The sequence below is a fragment of the Cynara cardunculus genome, assembly GCF_001531365.2.
Source record: "Cynara cardunculus var. scolymus isolate 2C chromosome LG 4, CcrdV1, whole genome shotgun sequence".
NCBI classification, from domain to species: domain Eukaryota; kingdom Viridiplantae; phylum Streptophyta; class Magnoliopsida; order Asterales; family Asteraceae; genus Cynara; species Cynara cardunculus.
The window spans coordinates 17,310,855-17,330,593 of record NC_037531.1 but is presented as its reverse complement, the minus strand read 5'-3'; the positions used below and the strand labels follow the sequence as shown (position 1 = coordinate 17,330,593).

Below are 19,739 nucleotides of genomic sequence, written 5' to 3'. Positions count from 1 at the left end.
GCTGTTATGTTTTGTCCTATCATATCTGCATACCAAACGCACCCTTAGAGTTAAAAGTGGAAAAATATAAAAACTAAAAAAGAAAATTCCAAAAAACATTTAAAAAAGTCGCGTCGTCGAGAAACGCACGCCACAACTCACGATGACAGGCTTTTTAGAACCCTGATCGCAAGTGAAATTTCTAGAATTCTAAAGGATCAATATTGTAAAATGATCGTAATACAGGGGTCGAAGTGGAAATATCATTTTAATAATAAATTTTCTTTTATAAATATTTTCCTGAAACATCGGGGCTAAAACCCTAAAAACGAGCGGCTCTCCATAGCAAAACCCTAATTTCATCCCACAAAGGGCAAAACCCCTTCGCTGCTGACTTGGAGATCTTCGTCTCCAATGGCGTTGTATCTTCTCTACGAATCTGCGTCTGGATATGGACTGTTTTTGGCTCACGGTATTGATGAAATCGGGCAAAACACAGAGGCTGTTCGTAACTCGGTAGTCGATCTGAATCGATTTGGGAAGGTTGTTAAGCTTGCCGCTTTTAATCCTTTTGAATCAGCTCTCGATGCTCTCAATCAGTGCAATGCCGTCTCCGAAGGTACTTGCACGCATGCATGAATATATATAGCAATGTTGAAATGATTCTATTTAGTTAACATGCGGAGGTGAATTGAAGTTTTTCCGTGATTCCTGATATATTTGTTTGAAAGTTTGAATCATGTTTTCGGATGGTAATTTTGGAGTTTAGAGCTTAAGGATGTTATCTGTTAATTTGTGATCCTATTTGTTCAAATTGGTTATATGCCATTCATTTTGGAAGTACATGATTGTGGTGGTTTATGTAGTTATTTATTTATTTTTATTTAGGCCAAATGACTGATGAGTTGAGGAACTTCTTGGAGCTTAGCCTTCCTAAAGTCAAGGAAGGCAAGAAACCTAAGTTCAGCTTAGGAGTAGCAGATCCCAAAATTGGGTCTCACATATATGAAGAAACTAAAATTCCCTGCCAGAGCAATGAGTTTGTGCTTGAGCTTGTTCGAGGTGTCCGTTTGCATTTTGATAGATTCATTGAGAATCTCAAGGTTTGCTTATGATTGAATAGTTTTCTTTTGTTGGAAAAATTTATGTTCGACAGTTTGTGCCTGCTTTATCAATGTTTTATGATTCCTTGAAATACTCTGACCACAAAAGACTTGTTTTTCTTGAACTTATGCAGCCTGGCGACTTGGAGAAAGCCCAACTCGGTCTCGGCCACAGTTATAGCAGGGCAAAGGTTAAATTCAATGTTAACCGTGTTGACAATATGGTTATTCAAGCAATTTTTCTCCTAGATACTCTTGATAAGGATGTCAATTCATTTTCCATGAGAGTCAGGTCTGTTCACTCTGCTTTTCTTCATATTAGTTTAATTTATTCGTTTCATTTTACAAGTGCCCTTGCTTTGATCACCAAATTATGTTTTCTTTCCCTTGTAAGTTGGAATCTTCTCGTATTTGCTTTCCGTTATAAGAATTGGCTTAGAGGTACACCTGTGAAGCGATTGATGTTTTATGCAGGGAATGGTACTCATGGCATTTTCCTGAGCTAGTGAAGATTGTCAATGACAACTATCTGTATGCTAAACTTGCAAAATATATAGAGGACAAATCAGAGTTATCTGAAGATAAATTAGCAGGCCTTGTGGATATACTTGGGGATGAAGATAAAGCAAAGGAAGTAATTGAAGCTGCTAAAGCGTCCATGGGTATGACTATAGCTATTGTATTTATGTGGCGATGGTAGTACACCCTTTCATGCTTTCATTATGTCATTATGTTTTCATGTTATTTTTCAGGCCAGGATTTGTCACCAATTGACTTGATCAATGTCAAGATGTTCGCCCAGAGGGTGATGGATCTTGCTGAGTATAGGAAAAAACTTTATGATTACCTCGTTGTTAAAATGAGTGACATTGCACCTAATTTGGCTGCTCTAATCGGTGAAGTTGTTGGAGCTCGTTTGATATCTCATGCTGGTAGCCTAACGAATCTGGCCAAGTGCCCATCTTCTACCCTTCAAATCCTTGGTGCTGAGAAGGCGCTTTTCAGGTCTTATTTCATTTCAATACTTCTTTAGCTGCTGATAAAAAAACTTAGTTTCAATCAAGTTTTCTTTGTGGGTTATAATGGAATTGCATGGAAGACAGTGGTCAACAACTTTCAGATTAGTGTCTGGTTTTTGTGTGGTTGAAGATAAGCTAATTGTTAATAAACGAACCTTTGAAACATGATTGAATGTGGATTCTTGAATGCTCTGTTCTGGTTACAGGGCTTTGAAAACCAAGGGAAACACCCCGAAGTACGGGCTTATTTTTCATTCATCTTTTATTGGACGGGCATCTGCTAAGAACAAAGGTCGGATGGCTCGTTATCTGGCAAACAAGTGTTCCATTGCTTCTCGAATTGATTGCTTCTCAGGTAAGTCTATCCTTCTCTGAAAAAGTCTTGCTTGGTCTTTATGTGTTTTTGGCCTATAATTGTATCTTTTAAACGATTACAGAGAAAAGTACCACTTCATTTGGAGAAAAACTTCGTGAACAAGTTGAGGAGCGTCTCGACTTTTATGACAAGGGGGTTGCTCCTCGTAAAAACATTGAGATGATGAAAGCTGCCATGGAAGATGCTTCAAATCAAGGTTCGTGTGGAAAATAACTCAATACACACTTTCTAATATATTGATTAATATTTGGATTGAAGTGCTTGGAATTGCAACACTCTTGATATCTTGGAAGCAAAAGTAATCATGGTAGGAAGTGGGAATCTTTCTGCCCATTTATGATATTTGCACACTTGATTTTATGGCATATGATTATAACAATTTAATGAGTGATTTTCTTTTTGAACCATCGCTTGGTTTTTTGTTGCAATCGAACCTTTTGTTCATGCAAAAAAAGCACAAAGAAACCCTATACTTTGCAAGAAGTAGCGATTTTGAACATAGCTGCTCGCACCAGGTAGTAATCTGCATCAGTAAGTCAAATTATTGAGGAACAGCTTTTTTTGATATCAAATCTGGGAACGTAAATTTATCATCGACTACTGAATTAACATGTCCGGTTAGGAATCTATGCTACAATTACAACAGATCTTCGTTTTGTTTCAGATACAGAAATGGATGTGGAGAAAACTTCCGAACCCACACCAAAGAAAAGCAAGAAAAAGAAATCCAAAGGCGACGAGGATGGAACGACGACAGAGGACAAAGAAAACAACGTTGCAAATGGAGAATCCAAGTCCGGGAAGAAGAAAAAGAAGCGATCACTCGAAGAAAGATTAGAACCCAACGAGAATGACGACAAAGAAAATGGAACGAACGGTGACGAAACGGAAAAGAAGAAAAAGAAAAAGAAAAGTAAAGATGTTGAAATGGAGGATGTGAGTGAAGAAGGTAAGAAGAAGAAGAAAAAGAAGAAGAAATCTGGTAAAGATTAGGGGTTAAATTATGGTTCTTGAAAACCTACCTTTGTAATCTATAATAGTTGTTATGGTTTAATGGTTAATGGTGTTTGTTGCTTGTCCAAGCACTACTTGGGTGACTTGATATCAAATTTTGTTGCAACTTTTTTAATTTTGGTATTTGTGTGTGTTTTTGGCCTTTTTTGATTAATTTTTTGCATTTAGGTTGAAAGAATGTTTTTGAAGGGAGTGAGTAAATGCATTTTATACATTGCGAGAGCATCCTTGATAAGAATTTTTACAATGGAGATTTTGAAAGATTATGTACAAACTCAAATATATTCTTTTAAATGTTCTAAAAAATGGAGGATGCAGGAGATGATGAAAGTCTTTAAATTTATAAAAAAAAATTGAAAGGACAAATTGTATGAAAAAGCATTTTCAAAATATACTTTCAGAACTTTTATTTTAATAACTAAGATGTAAAGTTTTAAACATTTACGTACTTGGGTAACCGGTTGAAGTATTAACTGGTTATGTTGTTGATTTAGCGAGTGATGTGGTATCCAATTTGTTATTATTTGTTGACGTGGTTAGTGGCATGATTTTTTTTTAAATATAGAATTAGTCTTCAACTGATTACTCGGATATTTAAATATTTAAAACTTTATATCCTAGATAGCAAAATGGAAGTTCTGAAAGTATGTTACCCAAAATATGAATTAAGTTAAAAGTACGTTATTTTTTCATGCAATTTGCCCTTCTAAAAAATGTTACTTCTATAGAGCATCTCCAATGGGGTAGATTTTTTAAAATGAAGAATCAAAAGTCAATCTTCAAGATTAGATTTTATAAGGGCCGTTTAGCTTGTGGGATTAAAGGAATTTGGAACTGAAAATTTCATTTCAATTCTCTGTTTGGTTGAACGAAAGTTTGGAGTTGAAACAATGGGATTTCAATAAAAATTCCCATAGAATTCAATTGTTTCCATCTCTACCGAGTCTCTTTCATCAGATCTACCACAATCTCTATATCGCTTTTGCATCGTACAGAAACAAACAAATATTTACAAAAAGAAAAAAAAATTAAATTTCATTCCAAATCCTACAAACCAAATACGTTAAAGATTCAAAATTCTTTCACAAAATTCAAATCTGTCAAAAACATCCCGTCAAACCAAGCAAACACTAACCTATACTTAAAAAGGGTATGTAAATAGAATGTAGACTTTTAAATGTATATCCTTATAAAGAAGTCAGAAGTAATAGAAGCACATATTTATCTATATTATTTGTTCAACTATACATGAATGTTTGGTAGTAGCTTAATGATAAAAAAAAATGATGCATTCAGTATGCTTTTAGGGAAGAGTTTTATGCAGAAAACCGTAAATTTGCATCCAAAATATGATTGTGATGAAAACCTATTGTTCGTTTATAGATTTCCTTTGAACCAAACTGGACATGTAAATCCCACTAGGAAGTAAGATCTCAAAGACTTGACTTTTACATCAAAGAGTATAATGGTTATTTCCATAACTACCCTTGGCTTGTGCAAAAATATGCATGAATAAAGATTAGTGAACGATTCCATAGCATCGCCCTTTCTAACGATCAAGGCTCGTAGCGGGGCTAACTAATAAAAGGCCCAGAGCTGGAGCAAGCTTATACTGAACGGGGCACGAGAAAAATAAGCAAGACGGATTTCCTTCGGACCAACTCCATCAATTCATTATTAAGTGTCTATGAAACTACGAAACAGAATGTTACACGAGTGCGAAGCAAACTACAGTTTGTGAAACCATGTATGAGATCCGGAACCGAAACAAGGTCAACTGAAGGTTTTGGACCACTCGACCGACCTAAATGTCGACTGCAATCTTTGCATCGAGACGAGTGAATTCTTCAAAGTAAGCCTTCAGATGGTCGTAAGAATGCTTCACGTCATCGACTGCACACATCTCTCTTATGCTGTGCATTGACAATTGTGGGGCTCCGATATCAACCGTCCGGATCCCCGTCCCACTCGCCAGAATCGGTCCGATGGTTGAACCGCATGGCATGTCGTTTCGAACAACAAAGTCCTGTGTTACATAAAAGTTTTCTTGATTAGGCTTGTGCATCGAAACGAAGATTAAATATTGTGGTACATAATTATGGTGGGTTCATCTTTAATCTTCGGCTAGTTGTGGATTACATAAATAACCCTGTACGATCGTGTACCGAAAAGGCGTTTGGTTGCATATTCTGCAACAAAATTAGCTTTATAGTTGATATGACATTTTTAGGTGTCTTAACAAGTTCTTTTAGGATGCTTTGAAATAACGCGTCCCATTAGCTTTTTTATAATAACTTTTGAAAAGCGTCCTATATTACATTTTTATAACACTCTTGTAAATAATGTCACATAAAAAAACTAAAAGAATATTTTATGTTAAAAATATCCTATAAAACTTGTTAGGACACCCAAAAACATCATATCAACTTATTGTAATACCTTTAAGTAGGACGTACAATTATTTGTTCCTATAAACTTAAACAATCTATTAGTAAGTCGTGTATGGATAAAGATATCTGCGTAGATTAATCTGTCTGTATAGATTTGGTAAGTTTTTAGTTGGGTGCGTTTTTTCATAGATGGAAGGAGCGTGTTTTTTAATTGGAAGGGTAAGTTTGGAAAAAACTTAGACTTTTTGCATAAAGCTCCCCTCTAAAAACTTGTTGAATAAGCCACTTTCTACATCATTAAGCCACTACCAAATAGTTGTATATGGCTGACCGAAAAAACTGAGTCCCATTAAGCTCATTAAGTTGCTAACAAACAGACCTTAAATATATTTGGCGTCCTATAAGACCGATTTTATTGTAGTGGTGTTTGAGAAGTAAGCAATAACAAGAAACAAACAATACGATTCTTCAACCAAACCGAACACAAAGAAAAAGAATGAAAAGACATAGCAGGGCAAGAATGCATAGCAGACCAACCTGAACTGGGATGTTGTGCTTAGCTGCTATTTCCCGGAATATAAAGGCGGTTACAGCATTAGTGGCGTATCGTTGGTTAGCATTATGTTTAATCACAAGCCCACCGTGCAGCTTGGGTTGATGATTCTCTTCATGTTTGTCCTGAGAAGAAATCATGTATGACAAAGTCTTCAAACCAAACCAAACGAAACGAGCCCAGTATATCTGACCCAGAAGTGGGGTCTAGGAGGGCCAAGATGTACGCAAACTTGCAGTTGATTCCATGAATCCCTCCCGGGGGCGCTTGTGAAATGTGTGTGAAACAGAGAAATGCATATAAATTTCTTGAAAAAAAAAATGTTAAGGATACACAACACAAACCATATAGTTCGGATGCAGGGCATGTGCCATGTCAGCGGACACTAGGAAGCTTTTTTGGATTGCTTTTTCTAGTAACTGCATAAAATTAATGTGAAGAATGTATCAAAAATCAACACATGTAAAATAAACTCCTCATGTGATTGCTTATAAAACCAGCTGCTAGGCTTTTCATATTGGTTACACCTTTTTAACCTATATAATGATCTTTATTTTGTTTCCCGGAGGACACCAACTTAAATAATGTTGTCATTTTAAGCCAAATCCAGCCAAACCGTCATCATAGTTCACATATCACTTACAGTTAGTTTGGTATGTGTGACAGAGCGGAACATGACGGATCAAAAACTTGTTGAACCACATTTGATGCGACATTAGACTGGGAACAAGACAGAATATATTCAAAAATGATTTTTTTGTCCTACCAAGATAGGAGATGAGACAAAATTGGTAAATTACTAAACTACCCACGTCAAATTAGATCCTTAAAACGTTCGACAACTCTTTCACCCGCCTACCTCACTCTCGCGGCATCCATGTACCAAACTCATCCTTAAAGCACTAGTAAATGACTATACTCCCCTGATCCTTAAAGCACTAGTAAATGACTATACTCCCCTGATAGAGCTAAAACCTAAACAAAGCAAAGACTAGGGGTCTGGGTTGTCAAATTATAATTAAAGATTTATAGGTGTCCGAAATTAAACCGAAATTACATTCAAATACCCCCCACCCCGCGAGGCGGTCAACCTGAGTATTTTTCCCACTTCTAAGGGGAAGCTGCTCGCCATTGCATCAACGCTCCTTGTTTTAGCAAGGACTGGGGATAGAAGTTTCTGTATGCAATCTTTCTCTTGTAAACTTTAATGGGATGTACAAAAAACTAGAGATTGGAATTCATGGTCTCCCCAACCCCACTTAAGCTCTATCTTGGCATAGGATACCACATTGTTCTAGAATAGCATGTATAAAATTTTTGAAAAAATGGAACTTCACTTTCATTGTACAGATAAATTTAGGATATGAAGCTGTTCTTACCTGTGAATCTGAGGAAAAGAAGCTTGTGATGCGGGATAGAGCATCAAACATGACTGGAGATCCAGCTCCTTGTGCTGAACTAGATCCAACCTCCTCATGATCAAATAAAGCCACCATTCTTACACCACTCTCGTCTTCAAGACTTTTTTCTGACACAGTGGCATCTATTAAAGCCTGAAAGCACGGAAGTTTAGTAATAAAGATTGCAGTAGCAAAATGGACAAGTTGCTTGATAAACAGCCAGTTCAACAACCAAGGTTAAGCATCTATGGGTCCACACAGCAAACGATGTGGCCAGGCCTAGTGTGATGAGAGTAAGACTGTAAGAGTAGGACTCGCCACCCTAATACATAACTCATGTGCTTTAAAATTTTCCCCCAAATAAATATACATGCATGCATACCTTCATATTTGAAGTAAGTCTTACCTTCAAAGAGCAGAAAGACATACAAAGATTGTCAAGCCTTCCGGAGAATACAAACTCCTTCATTGCACCAGCAATTATACTTGGTTGAGTGTCACATGCTTGTAACTCAAAATCACAAATGTCGTCTGGCTTACAACCAATCTGAGCTGCAAGAAGCTAGAAAAAGGGAAACCAAGAATCAGTACATCCAAGATAAAATTTTCTAAAAGAATTCAGAAGATTGATAAAAATCAATATATATATATATATAAAGTGCACTACCTGCAAAAGAAGAGAATGATGCTTCTGGCTACTTTCATTGGACTTCCCTCCATCAGTAAGGATACTTTTCCCATCTGGACCATTCTCAGCAACCACCTTATTGAGCTCAGCCTGACAAAGCTCCCATGTAAATGAGTTGGATAAAGAATCAATCACCCATATATATCCTCAGAAAAGGAGTTTGTAATTTCAAGTAATATATCATAGGAACTTGAAGAACTATGTATATAAAGTGAAACTTTCTGGGTCTCTTAATTTATGCTCTTGGATGGGTAGTTGAATAGAGGGATAAATCTTTTCTCCTTCATATTGAATGACATTCGCCCAGAAAAGAAGAGTATGGGGAAACCATAAATGTGTTGGTGGAAGGATAAGGCGAACGCAGAAGCAAAGCTAAAACCAAACCAAACCAAACCAAACGAACCTAGTATATCCCACAACCCAAATGTGGGGTCCGCCGGGGGGGGGGGATATACTCAGACCTGACCTCTACCCCAAGGAGTAGAGCGGTTGTTTCCTTGAAGACCCCTGGAATGTGAAAGAGTGTTAAAATGCAGAAGCAGAACTGTATAAAATGTGAACATCATAAGCTGGGCAAGATGAGAAAGGAGCTCAAGAACAAAAGACAATGCCATCAATCCATGAAGACTCGATTACAACCCACAAGTCATAGTCAGTATCAGCAATTTATTTACATAAATTAAGATTATGCCTCTCCATGTACAAACCAAAGCAAATCGAATAACAATCATATCAACATAATAACACACACCCTTCCTTATTCAACAGTGTACCAGTTTTATAGTGTAGCTAGTCAATGTTGACAAGGCCAACACTAACAGTATTAGAATAGCACTGCAAGTAGCAAAGGACACAAGTTGCATAGGTGCCTGGCAACAGAGAAAATAGCCTGTATTTCAACTCCTAGACATTAAGCAGGAATATCCATCCATACTTGTAGGATGATTTGTTTGGAAGGCCCGTTAATTATATATATTATAGACATTACCACTTATCTAGTGGTAAAAAGTATGTGCCAATACAGTATTTAAATAGAGTGATTAAAATAATTACCTTAACAGATGTTGCCAAGACAGGAGCGAGATGAGTTTGTGCATTCACCTTAAATCCATCATTAACTCCCCTACTCAACCAAAAGCCAACACATTTATAACCCATAAGCACGGATATCTATTTGAGGTTCTACATCCCCTAAGGCTGATGACACAAAATCAAAGATTATTTCATCAAATAGGTCTACCTATCCAGGTGAATTGCGAGGGTTGGGATTCGCATTATGGGCTCCTCAATTTTAACAAGCCGGTGTGAGTAAGATGCGGAATCTCCTTTTCCATCTCTAATAATCATTCTTCCAGCAACAGTTAAATCGCGATCAAACCAGGTATGCCACAAACCACCTCCATATGTCTGAACGCCAACTTCCAAATAACCACCTTTTGATACCTAATGAAGATATATCACATCATACTAGATTTCTTCCATTGAAACCAAATTTTGACAAAGTGATACAAACCCAATAGGAGATCCATAACTTGTAAAAATCAAAGACAGATTACCTTTGAAACAGGCTTCAATTTAAGACAAGGACTGTCGGTATGAGCGCCAACTATGTGGAACCCATTTCCAGCAACATACCTAAGCAATAAGACAAACATTAAAAACCAAAAACGTTCATGCTCCTATGATATCTGAAAAGGCCTTTGATTGAGCTACAACAACCTAGATATATGGAGTGATGCCTAACTTTGAAGACAATATGCACCAACTTAAAGAAATCCAAAGATTTACAGTAAACATGACATTAAGATCCTAAAGACAATGCTCCTATAATGTTTCAAACGGCCTTTGATTTAGCTACGCTAAGCTAAACATATGGAATGACACCTTACTTTAAACACTATATGCTCCAACATAAAGAAACTCCAATATTTTCAACTCTTTTTCAACATCAACAGGTAACTGATTCTAGAGTACCAAATCACAACACGCATCAAGAAAAATAAAATGAACACATACTTTTTGCCAATGGCAAACGCAACAATGGTAGAGTAATTCCTTGTGAAAAAATACTTCTTTCCAGCTTGTAAATTCCAATCTCCCCTTTCAAAGATTTGCTCATATCCCGCAACTTTCAGTCGCCTCTTAGCTTCGTCTACAGATCAAAACAATAGATAATACACACCAGTAGTAAATACAAAAGATCGAGTTAAAATTTAAATTCGCTACGTCTCAAACTTGAAGTAATCAATTAGTAATAACAGTTTCCTTCAAAATCGATAACGAAATGAACCAATAAGGGTTTCAATTCGATATCTTGCTTCCTTCTCCGATTTTTCTCATCCATCAAGCAAGAAAGAGAAAAGCAGTTACCAACGGCGTGGAAAGCTGTCGGAGAAGCGTTTAAAAAGTTGATGAGATCGCCGGCAACTGAGCATTCTCCCTTTGCCATAGATTGATCGGAGGATCTTCCTCGGCGGTTTCGTGTGCGTGAATTGTACGTTTGCAACTGCGTTAGCGTTACTGTCTGCTTTAATCCCATTCCCATCGGAATATTTCCTTTTCTTTTTCTTTTTCCTTTTGACATTTTAAAATTAAGATTCTCACCCTTTTTTTTCTTTTTTAATGTATGATTTGATCTGTTTTTAACATAAATTGATATAGCAACAAATGAAAAAATGAAAAACTAAGGAACACATTGGTAAGTGAAGATTCAAACGAGAAAACGTTCATTTTACAATAATGCAAGAACACCCTTATCACACACGTAAGAGGACTTGGTGGTGTGCATACGACATGTCCTGCAATTTAGGTCGCGCCAAAGGTCATTTACATCTTTGATTTAGTATCAAATATAAAAGATTATAATATCACATCAAGAACACTTTTATCACGTGTGATAATACATGTGAGGGGGCCTAATCATGTACGAGCGACTTTGGCCACAACCTAGGACATGTCAAAGGTCGCACGTCTTTGATTTAGTATCATATGTGATAAAAATATAGTATCACATGTTATTGATCATAGTAAAAAAGTGTTGTCGCGTTCTCGTATAATGAAAGTGTTCTCGTTTGAACCTTTCCCCACCTTGGTAACCATTCATCTGAACGGTATGTACATGTGTATACAATTAATAATTTGTAAGCAATTTGTTCAGTATACACGTATAAAAAAACCAAAAAACAACTTCAATTACTTGTATGCACATCTACATACCGTCTATATGAATGATTACCAAATTGTTCCTCAGTTTTTCATTTTTTTTGTAGGTTTGCACTTGAACCTCCTCGTGCAACACTAATTTTCAAAGGGTGTTATTATATAAATCAAGTCATATATTGAAAATGTAAGAAAATAACTCTGATGTTGATAGAATATTATTAACATGTAAATATGTACTTAAAGCATCTCCAATCCATCAGAGATTTTATAAGAATTTTTTTTTATTAACATGGATATCAAACTATGTGAGCCGACTAATCCCAGAACGATCATCTGTTTTGCAGATAATCCGGAGCCATCGTATTTGAATCTCTGTGACCACAAAATAATTTTTGTTTTAAAAAATAACTTTTTTATTTACAAATTACAATACATGTGTTTTTTTATTTACAAAATTATAGAATAATTTTTTAATTATATATATATATATATATATATATATAATTGCAATTTGTTTGTTGCAACATGCGACAAAAAAAAACGTGATCAAAAGGCATTTGTTCTAGCGGCATCTTAATCTTTTGCGTTTTAAAAGGTCAGAAGTTTAAACCTTACAAAAAATAAAGAACATATATGAATTTATTTACTGTATTTGTTGTATATAAATATTATATATTAAAAAAACAAAAAAAAAATGCGAAACTTTGCAATGTGTTTTTTATTCGGTAAACTTCAAAATCAAAATGATATTAAATAAGTAATGAAATAATTTTCTTAAACTAGTATAATAAATTTGATTATCCTTTAAAGAAATCGAATAAATATCTTACTTGATAAAAACATGAAATTAAGAGTCATTTACCAGATGCTTATCTGGATAAGTGTTTACCAAATCATATTACTTTACCGGATGAATATGATAAAGACCAAAAATCTTACCCGGTAAGAGCGAGACAATGACCAAGAGTCTTACCCGGTAAGTAAAAGCGAACACTTTTACCAAAGTTAGCATTTACCGGGTAAATTGTTGTATACGATGCCCTTTTTGGTGAACCAAAATCTTACATGGTAAGTAAGTGAAAATATTGAATTTTATTATTAAACACTTACCAGGTAAGTGTTTGGTAAACAACCCCTAAGTATTATCATTTCATATTGTCACTGCAATCAAGCACATCGAAACAAACAATTGATAGCAGAACTTTTTTTAAAGATTGGTGTTTTGAAAATATTTTAACTGAATATATTGGTTTGATAACTTATGTGTACAAATATTTAAGAAATACGTAAAACATTTACGTAAATAATGACTAGTTTATGAAATTCACGTGAAAAATATGGCTAAATACTGAATGGGAACGAAAAGATTAGTTACTGTAGTCAATTTCCCCGAATAGTACTATGACGAAGGATCGTGTAAGAATATGAGTTAAGGTGAAAAACATAAGCAACTCACTTTTAATTTCACCTTCATCCCATAAATTGCATTTCATGCAGGAATTGATTTGGTGCATCTCATCACTGCTTATCTTTAATTAGAATTAATTCAAAGGTGGAGATTTTTTCTTGTTCTTCTCATCTTAACTTTTATTTTCACCGGAACCTAACCCGTAATACTATGCCACCCATATTTGACTAAATGTCCAGGGACTGTTCTTGTACAAAATGAAATTATTGGGGGGGTTTTATGTAAGCATATATTTAAGTGGAAGAGAACTTGCAAATGCCCATCCAATCATATTCCTGAGTAGGTGTTGTCCGACCAGCAGGGTGTTAAAGACTTCTTCTGCCATCTAGTCGCCGGCGACGGTAGGAGTTTACTAGTTTCCGTTCATCTTTTTTGTCGAACGATCCTGTATGATTTTATGCGATTCTCGTCCTTTGTTTGTGATTTCTGATTTTCAATTGGTTCGGAGATTAGAGCAAGCTATCATCAACCTTTTGTTAATAGTTTTTACTCCGATTGCTACATTCCGAGACTATTTCTATATAATACTTGTTAGTTTTTTTGCTTTTTTGTTGGATTTTAGTCGTACTTGTTGGTGTGTTCGATTTGTGTTTCTGCGATACTGTTAAAACTTAAAGTCGGTGTAGGTGGGTATGACGTTCTAGCTCAGCACAATGTGTTTCCTCTTTTTAATTTGCCACAAATTTTGTGATTAAAAGCTATATTGTTCATTTTAGTTACAGGAATTGAAGGATATTGTGTTTTCTAGGGTTTATTGTGATGATATGCTGTAGAATTGTTCTTGGATTGACTCTCATTCAACCTAGAAAATATTTATTCTAGAATATATAAGCATGTCACAAATTGGGTCGAACTTGGGGTGTTTCTCTATGTGGAAGTTACTGTTTGATGAGTGGCCACTTGCCGTTATAGGTAGTTGGCTATTATTAAGTTTAATCTGTGAATAAGCATCTCATGAATTGCTAGTTCTCCGTGAAATTGTGTACAAATAAAAAGAGACCACTCCCTATGGGTTTAATGGACTCTGCTACAAATGAGAATGAATTTCTACTATGAAGATGTTAAAGACTTAAAAAAGAATATTCATGCACTGAATGCTCTGATGTCTGAAACTAGGGTATATGCTTTTGTATGATCTTGAAGATGAAGACTCGAACTAGATTTCATACGACTACATATGTAAAATTTGTAAAAATCCAGCATGACACCGTTTCTTCTCTAACAATCACATCTATGTTTTAGTCATAAGTGATGGCATGAATTCAACATTTTTGCATATATGTGAGAGAATATTAAGTACGCCTAATGTTCGGCCTTCCAGCTTATATAAAATAGAAATGAAAGAGGGCAAAAGATCATTTACTGAAGTTGGAATTTGTAGTGCTGTTTATGTTGATCTTATGGAATTTACTTACAAATCACTAAATGTTTAGGTGAACGTGAACCTCTTGATCGTTTGACATAATGATTGATCAATTGGGCTTTTGAGTGTTCATTTGACCTCAGTCCTTCATGGCAAAAAGGATCTGTTCCTGGACTTAGGTTAGGGCAAGAAGCCTAGGGTTAATTGAGGTGTTAGAGTCTCATATGGCTAGACTTGGAACATTTATCCTCAATATATGTTGGAACCTCACTTTTCTCCTCAAGGGCTTCTTTTGGAGAGTAATTGTTGGGAACAGAATTCACAGACCAAGGAAATAAAGGAAAATGCTCTATCGCAGAGTTGAAATGCTTCCAACGGCAAAAATGGAGGGGGCTAGCATTCAAGAGGCTAGACTCTCCTATTAGAAGACATGAGTAAATTTTACCACCCACACATCCCGTGCTTATATAAGTTATAACTAAACAGGTAACCGACTAGTGATATAAATTCCCCTAAATACTCTCAAGGAGGAATCCCTGCAATGCAATCCAACGTAATTGCTACTGATTTATTTTCCCCACCACTGTGGTTCCAGCCTTACTTTCCTTACCCCGTGTCTTCTTCCTAGAATATGTGAATTGATTCGGTGGGTGCATGGCAGTACTTTAATGGGGTTCTACATATTTCCACATAGTTTCAGAGCCAAGGTCTTACCACGCTAGGGACTCAACACTATGGGGCAATCTATACTCGTCCAACCCCCTATCGGCACTTTGTGACAATCTGTGTCCGTCTAGCCTCCATTGGAAGGGGCGTGTTAGAGTCGCTCATCGGCTAGACTTGCACTATTTCTCTTGAATATGTGTTGGAGCCTCCCTTCTCTCCTCAAGGGCTCCTTTGGAAAATAATCTAATAGGGTTCCACATTTTTAGACAACAGAAATTGTTTAATGAGCAACTTTCACATAATATTTTCTCTAATGCCTGGATGGAAACATGTAATTTTACCCTCCATGGGTGTGGTTTTAGGAATCAGAGGTGTTCATATGGTTGACAGAGTACAAATGTGTTTGCACATTTGCTTTGTTCTTGATCATTATGCCCTATATGTATGCTGCACTTTTTATCTCAATTCTATGTTCCTACATGAAATAAGTTTCTTACCTCTTATTTTAATGAAGTGTTTGATGCAATAGTTTCAGTTATGGTTGTATTGTTGCATCGATCATTCATCGTATTCTGGGGTCTATGGTTAGTAACCGTGGGGACAATAGTTTTTCTTTCGTTGCATCATACATGCACTTTTAGTCATGTTTAAGGACACGTTGTCTTTCTTTCCAGTCTCTTATTGATGTTCTCGAATCTAGTTTCTTCACACTTATTACAGCCAATGCACTTTATATAACTTGTTTTATTTGGGCCATTTCAGAGGTGCTTTTAACAGCAAAATAATATATGGCATCCTTTCGAGCATTCATGAACAGTCCTGTTGGGCCTAAAACTGCTCATTTCTGGGGCCCGGTCGCCAACTGGGGATTTGTTGTTGCGGTATGCTTTTCTACTAGATCATTGAGGGTGTATTAGGTACGCAGGACAATACGGGACATGATAGAACAACAGCTTCTTGTCCCATGTTTGGTGCAACACTAGACGGGAAAATGACAGGACTGAGTGAGACAAAAATCCGATTTCTCCCCACCAAAATAGGTGGAACAAAAGTCGGGGCGATAAAACAAGTTTGATAAATTACTAAACTACACGTCAATTAAAACCCTAAAACTTTGCATAATTCTTTTACCCGCCTACCTCACTCTCGCCCGTCAAGTTCTGTATTATCCTATCTTGTCTGTCTACCAAACGCACTCTGATGATGTCAGAACAGACTCTAGAGACCTTAAAAGTTAATATAAACGTGCTTTGTTGCAAGAATATTCTCATTAAAGGCTGTGATTGGTGAAATGTGGTAGGGACTGGTGGATATGCAGAAACCTCCAGAGATGATATCAGGCAACATGACCGGAGGTTGGTTATATGTCATATAAATTAATGTGGTTATGAAGGTTAAAGATTCTCATCATACTCCTAACTTTTCACTGCAGCGATGTGTGTGTATTCTGCATTATTCATGAGGTTTGCGTGGATGGTGCAGCCTCGTAACTATCTACTTCTAGCATGTCATGCTTCAAATGAGTCGGTTCAGCTCTATCAATTTTCACGTTGGGCAAAGAGCCAAGGGTAAGCTACTTTGGATGTGATACTAGTTGCATTCATATGTTCCCTTTGTAATTCCATATTCATGTTTTGGGCCAATTGCATGCAAAAGTAATGTACTTTGATTTGATTCCTGTTTTGTATAACGTACTTCCAAAACCATCAGTTTCATACCTCATATGTGACATTTCAAACATTTAGGACCTAATTTGGTTGGATTCCTATTTTGTGTAGCGTATTTTGTTCTAAATATTTGAGATATCACACATGAGGTACCAAAATGAAAGTTTTGAAAGTATGTTACACAAAATAGTCATAAAAAAGCTTGTTGCATTTTCATATTCCACCAAATTCTTGGGCCTCCACCACTACATCAAAACCCTTGTGCTTTGGGTTTAGAAATCTTTGAGTAGGAAAACGTTGCATTTTTCATGGACATTCTATTCATTTTTACGGGATGGAGGGAGTACTAAACTACATCAATATTCATAAATCAAACCAAACGAACCTGGTATATCCCACTTGGAGGTGGGGTGTGGGAGTTTGTGATATATGTAGACGTGACCTCTTTCTCTACCCCAAAGAGTAAAGGGGCTATTCGAATGATTTTCCATTAAGTCTTGCATAGATAAAGTTGTCTGTGGTGGATTAAATAGTCTGTATAGATTGGGAATTTTTTTGTTTAGGAGGTTTTTTCATAGATGAAAGGAGCGTGTTTTTTAACAGGGAGGGCATGTTTCGAGAAAACTTGTCTTTCCGCATAACACCCACCCCTCAAAGAAGCTTACTAAATAAGTTACTTTCTACATTATTAAGCCACTACCAAACAATTATGTACAGTTGGCAAAATAAGCTACGAGTCTCGTTAAGCTCATTAAGCTGCTAACAAACAAACAAACCCTAAAGCTGTTGCTTCGGATCTTATATCAAACATATAAAGTTACAAGTCCGATGGTTGTCCGACCTTCCCTCACAACTACTTTTTTTTTTGTACCAAAGGTATTTTCAGCAGAAGGAAGATAAGGCCCCATCAACTTGAACCGCAGCTGTTATTTTCATCTCTTCCCTGGACATTATCTTTGTGTGGTAATTTTGGTTTTAGTTTCTTTGAAGCTTAATATAAGTATTGAATCGAAACAAAGTTCTGCATTCGCCATCTCGATCACCATTGATGGTGATACTGACACCGATTTGATCATTGATGTTTTTGCTTTTATATTCCTTTTATTTTGTTCTTCGGTATCTGATTCAATAAAAATCCGACATGTTCTTGATTTACCATCACCATCGAAACCATAACATGGGTTGTATTTTGATCAGTATGTTACGCCTTTAGTTTTGCGAGTCTTTTTGGCACCTTATGTTGGTTTTAGCTGTTGGCTGAAAAATTAGTTGTTAGCTGATAAACTAGTTATCTTTGGTAAAAACTAGCTAATAAGCTACACATCAATGTAAAATGATTCAAAAGGACATGTTGAAAAATTATTTGGAAAAATATGAAGGACGTAATTATAAAAATCATCTAGAACTTATTGAAACACTACTTGAAAATAGCTGTATTTAAAAGCTAGCTCAGATGTACTTTTTGGGTAGAGCAATTTGCATCATTCATGATTATCGTGGGAACGGTGCGTTGAAGTGTCGTCGTTCTTTTTGCATAATAGTACGTGAATTATTAGATCAATGCATTGCTATTGATCATATAGATACACAATCTATAAGTATATTTGTTCCCGTCACTTCGAATATTTGGAGTCACAAACCGAACCGAACGAAACCATGTAGTTTGGAGTTTTTTTGTTAATCGAAATCAAAGCATAATGCTTAAAAACTAAATCATGGTAGCCGATATATTTCGATTCGATTCAGTTCAATTTCATAATTATATGATCGGGATTACACAACAATAAGTTTGTGAAGGGCCATTGGCTCATCGATACCCTGTAACTCCATCTTTCTAGAATTTCAGGGTTCATGTCTAACCAAAGATAAGAAATGTGTGAGTTTAATTTGTTCGTGTATAAAATATGCGTTCGGTTCGAAGGAAAATTTGGATCTGAAACCCCACAACAGATTGGATTTAGAAATCTCTTGAAAATGACTGTCATTTCAAATTTAAATTCTATGGATTTTACTTGTTTTCATCATATCTCTGTCCCGTCTTTTTTTATCAAATATGTCATAATCTTTCCGTTGCCTTGACATCTTGTCGAAACAGACAAATTATTTATAGAACAAACAAATAGTCACAAAATTTGAGTTCCATGGTCTTCGATTTCTATGCTTCTTCGGTTTCAACTTCCTGGTTTCCATGGTTCTCGAACGGTTCTTAGATTTCATGTTTACATATGCTTTCTACGGTTTCCGATTTCTTGTTCCATGGTTCTGGATTTCATATTCTACTGTTTTATTTCATTTGGAATAAAACATTGTTATTTAATTTTATAAAACAATTGATACCTCCCAAAAATGGAATATTTATTGTACTTCATTTTTATTCCTAAATAAATATGGAACATATAAAGAAAGAGAAATAATATTCTCATACCAACAATAATGGAAATAAAGGGAAGCAAGGTGGACCAATCCCAATCATTTATTCAATTTCTTAATAAGAACATTCTCAATGGGTATCAATTCCCAAAAAAATTCGATTACCAGCAGCTCCAATCAGTCTCGTAAGAAACCAGCTTTTAAGAATACTTACGTGAGGAGACATTTTTTGGTTCACTCAACGGTTGAGGCTAGCGAGGGTCTGAAATTTAAACCCATGATACATCTTGTATTTAGGTAAAATTGGCTGAATCCTTTTGCCAACTGAACTACACGTCAGAGGCTCTTAATGGGTATCATTTATAAAACTGGTATCAAATTTTATGCATTCAATGTAAATAATAGAAAACATCAAAATATAAGATTTTAGTTGTATTCCTTTTTTATCTTCTCAATTTGGTGTAATATGTTTGTGTAAATGAATAGTGTTGCACTAAATTTGGTGCGTTATTATTCATTAC

At 35.8% G+C, this 19,739-nt stretch overlaps 3 protein-coding genes across 4 annotated transcripts; 2 read left to right on the top strand and 1 right to left on the bottom strand.

Annotated features, from left to right (window-relative positions):
* Nucleotides 1-281: 281 nt before the first annotated feature.
* On the top strand, nucleotides 282-3,632 carry LOC112511476 (nucleolar protein 56-like). 2 transcript variants are annotated; one of them, XM_025117110.1, is made up of 8 exons: nucleotides 282-598; nucleotides 868-1,082; nucleotides 1,217-1,374; nucleotides 1,557-1,744; nucleotides 1,835-2,087; nucleotides 2,308-2,456; nucleotides 2,539-2,673; nucleotides 3,142-3,632. In XM_025117110.1, exons 1-8 carry the CDS (start codon nucleotides 394-396, stop codon nucleotides 3,468-3,470), a joined length of 1,632 nt encoding a protein of 543 aa, XP_024972878.1. In that variant the 5' UTR covers nucleotides 282-393; the 3' UTR covers nucleotides 3,471-3,632. The 2 variants fall into 2 exon arrangements, with proteins under 2 accessions (XP_024972878.1, XP_024972876.1); XM_025117108.1 differs by having other exon boundaries at nucleotides 3,124-3,632.
* Nucleotides 3,633-5,124: 1,492 nt separating this feature from the next.
* Nucleotides 5,125-11,062, bottom strand: LOC112511214 (probable aspartyl aminopeptidase). The gene is made up of 11 exons (XM_025116735.1): nucleotides 10,893-11,062; nucleotides 10,539-10,674; nucleotides 10,079-10,157; nucleotides 9,763-9,965; nucleotides 9,576-9,645; nucleotides 8,502-8,612; nucleotides 8,241-8,396; nucleotides 7,814-7,987; nucleotides 6,779-6,853; nucleotides 6,419-6,559; nucleotides 5,125-5,517 (listed from the first exon to the last, which is right to left on the bottom strand). Exons 1-11 carry the CDS (start codon nucleotides 11,059-11,061, stop codon nucleotides 5,296-5,298), a joined length of 1,536 nt encoding a protein of 511 aa, XP_024972503.1. The 5' UTR covers nucleotide 11,062; the 3' UTR covers nucleotides 5,125-5,295.
* Nucleotides 11,063-13,408: 2,346 nt separating this feature from the next.
* On the top strand, nucleotides 13,409-18,008 carry LOC112511837 (mitochondrial pyruvate carrier 1-like). Its single transcript, XM_025117646.1, has 5 exons — nucleotides 13,409-13,493; nucleotides 15,944-16,062; nucleotides 16,482-16,536; nucleotides 16,614-16,749; nucleotides 17,725-18,008. Exons 2-5 carry the CDS (start codon nucleotides 15,970-15,972, stop codon nucleotides 17,762-17,764), a joined length of 324 nt encoding a protein of 107 aa, XP_024973414.1. The 5' UTR covers nucleotides 13,409-13,493; nucleotides 15,944-15,969; the 3' UTR covers nucleotides 17,765-18,008.
* Nucleotides 18,009-19,739: the final 1,731 nt, after the last annotated feature.

What these genes read in the sequence shown, in the direction of transcription:
- LOC112511214 (XM_025116735.1), bottom strand. Translation starts at nt 11,061, where the DNA reads ATGGGATTAAAGCAGACAGTAACGCTAACGCAGTTGCAAACGTACAAT. An exon ending in GACAGCTTTCCACGCCGTTG is followed by an intron (nt 10,675 to 10,892) that starts GTAACTGCTTTT and finishes TTTGATCTGTAG; the next exon opens with ACGAAGCTAAGAGGCGACTG. An exon ending in TGTCTTTCTGCTCTTTGAAG is followed by an intron (nt 7,988 to 8,240) that starts GTAAGACTTACT and finishes CCGTGCTTTCAG; the next exon opens with GCTTTAATAGATGCCACTGT.
- LOC112511837 (XM_025117646.1), top strand. Translation starts at nt 15,970, where the DNA reads ATGGCATCCTTTCGAGCATTCATGAACAGTCCTGTTGGGCCTAAAACT. An exon ending in ATCAGGCAACATGACCGGAG is followed by an intron (nt 16,537 to 16,613) that starts GTTGGTTATATG and finishes TTTTCACTGCAG; the next exon opens with CGATGTGTGTGTATTCTGCA. An exon ending in CGTTGGGCAAAGAGCCAAGG is followed by an intron (nt 16,750 to 17,724) that starts GTAAGCTACTTT and finishes TTTGTACCAAAG; the next exon opens with GTATTTTCAGCAGAAGGAAG.
- LOC112511476 (XM_025117108.1), top strand. Translation starts at nt 394, where the DNA reads ATGGCGTTGTATCTTCTCTACGAATCTGCGTCTGGATATGGACTGTTT. An exon ending in AGCTGCTAAAGCGTCCATGG is followed by an intron (nt 1,745 to 1,834) that starts GTATGACTATAG and finishes GTTATTTTTCAG; the next exon opens with GCCAGGATTTGTCACCAATT. An exon ending in GCTGAGAAGGCGCTTTTCAG is followed by an intron (nt 2,088 to 2,307) that starts GTCTTATTTCAT and finishes TTCTGGTTACAG; the next exon opens with GGCTTTGAAAACCAAGGGAA.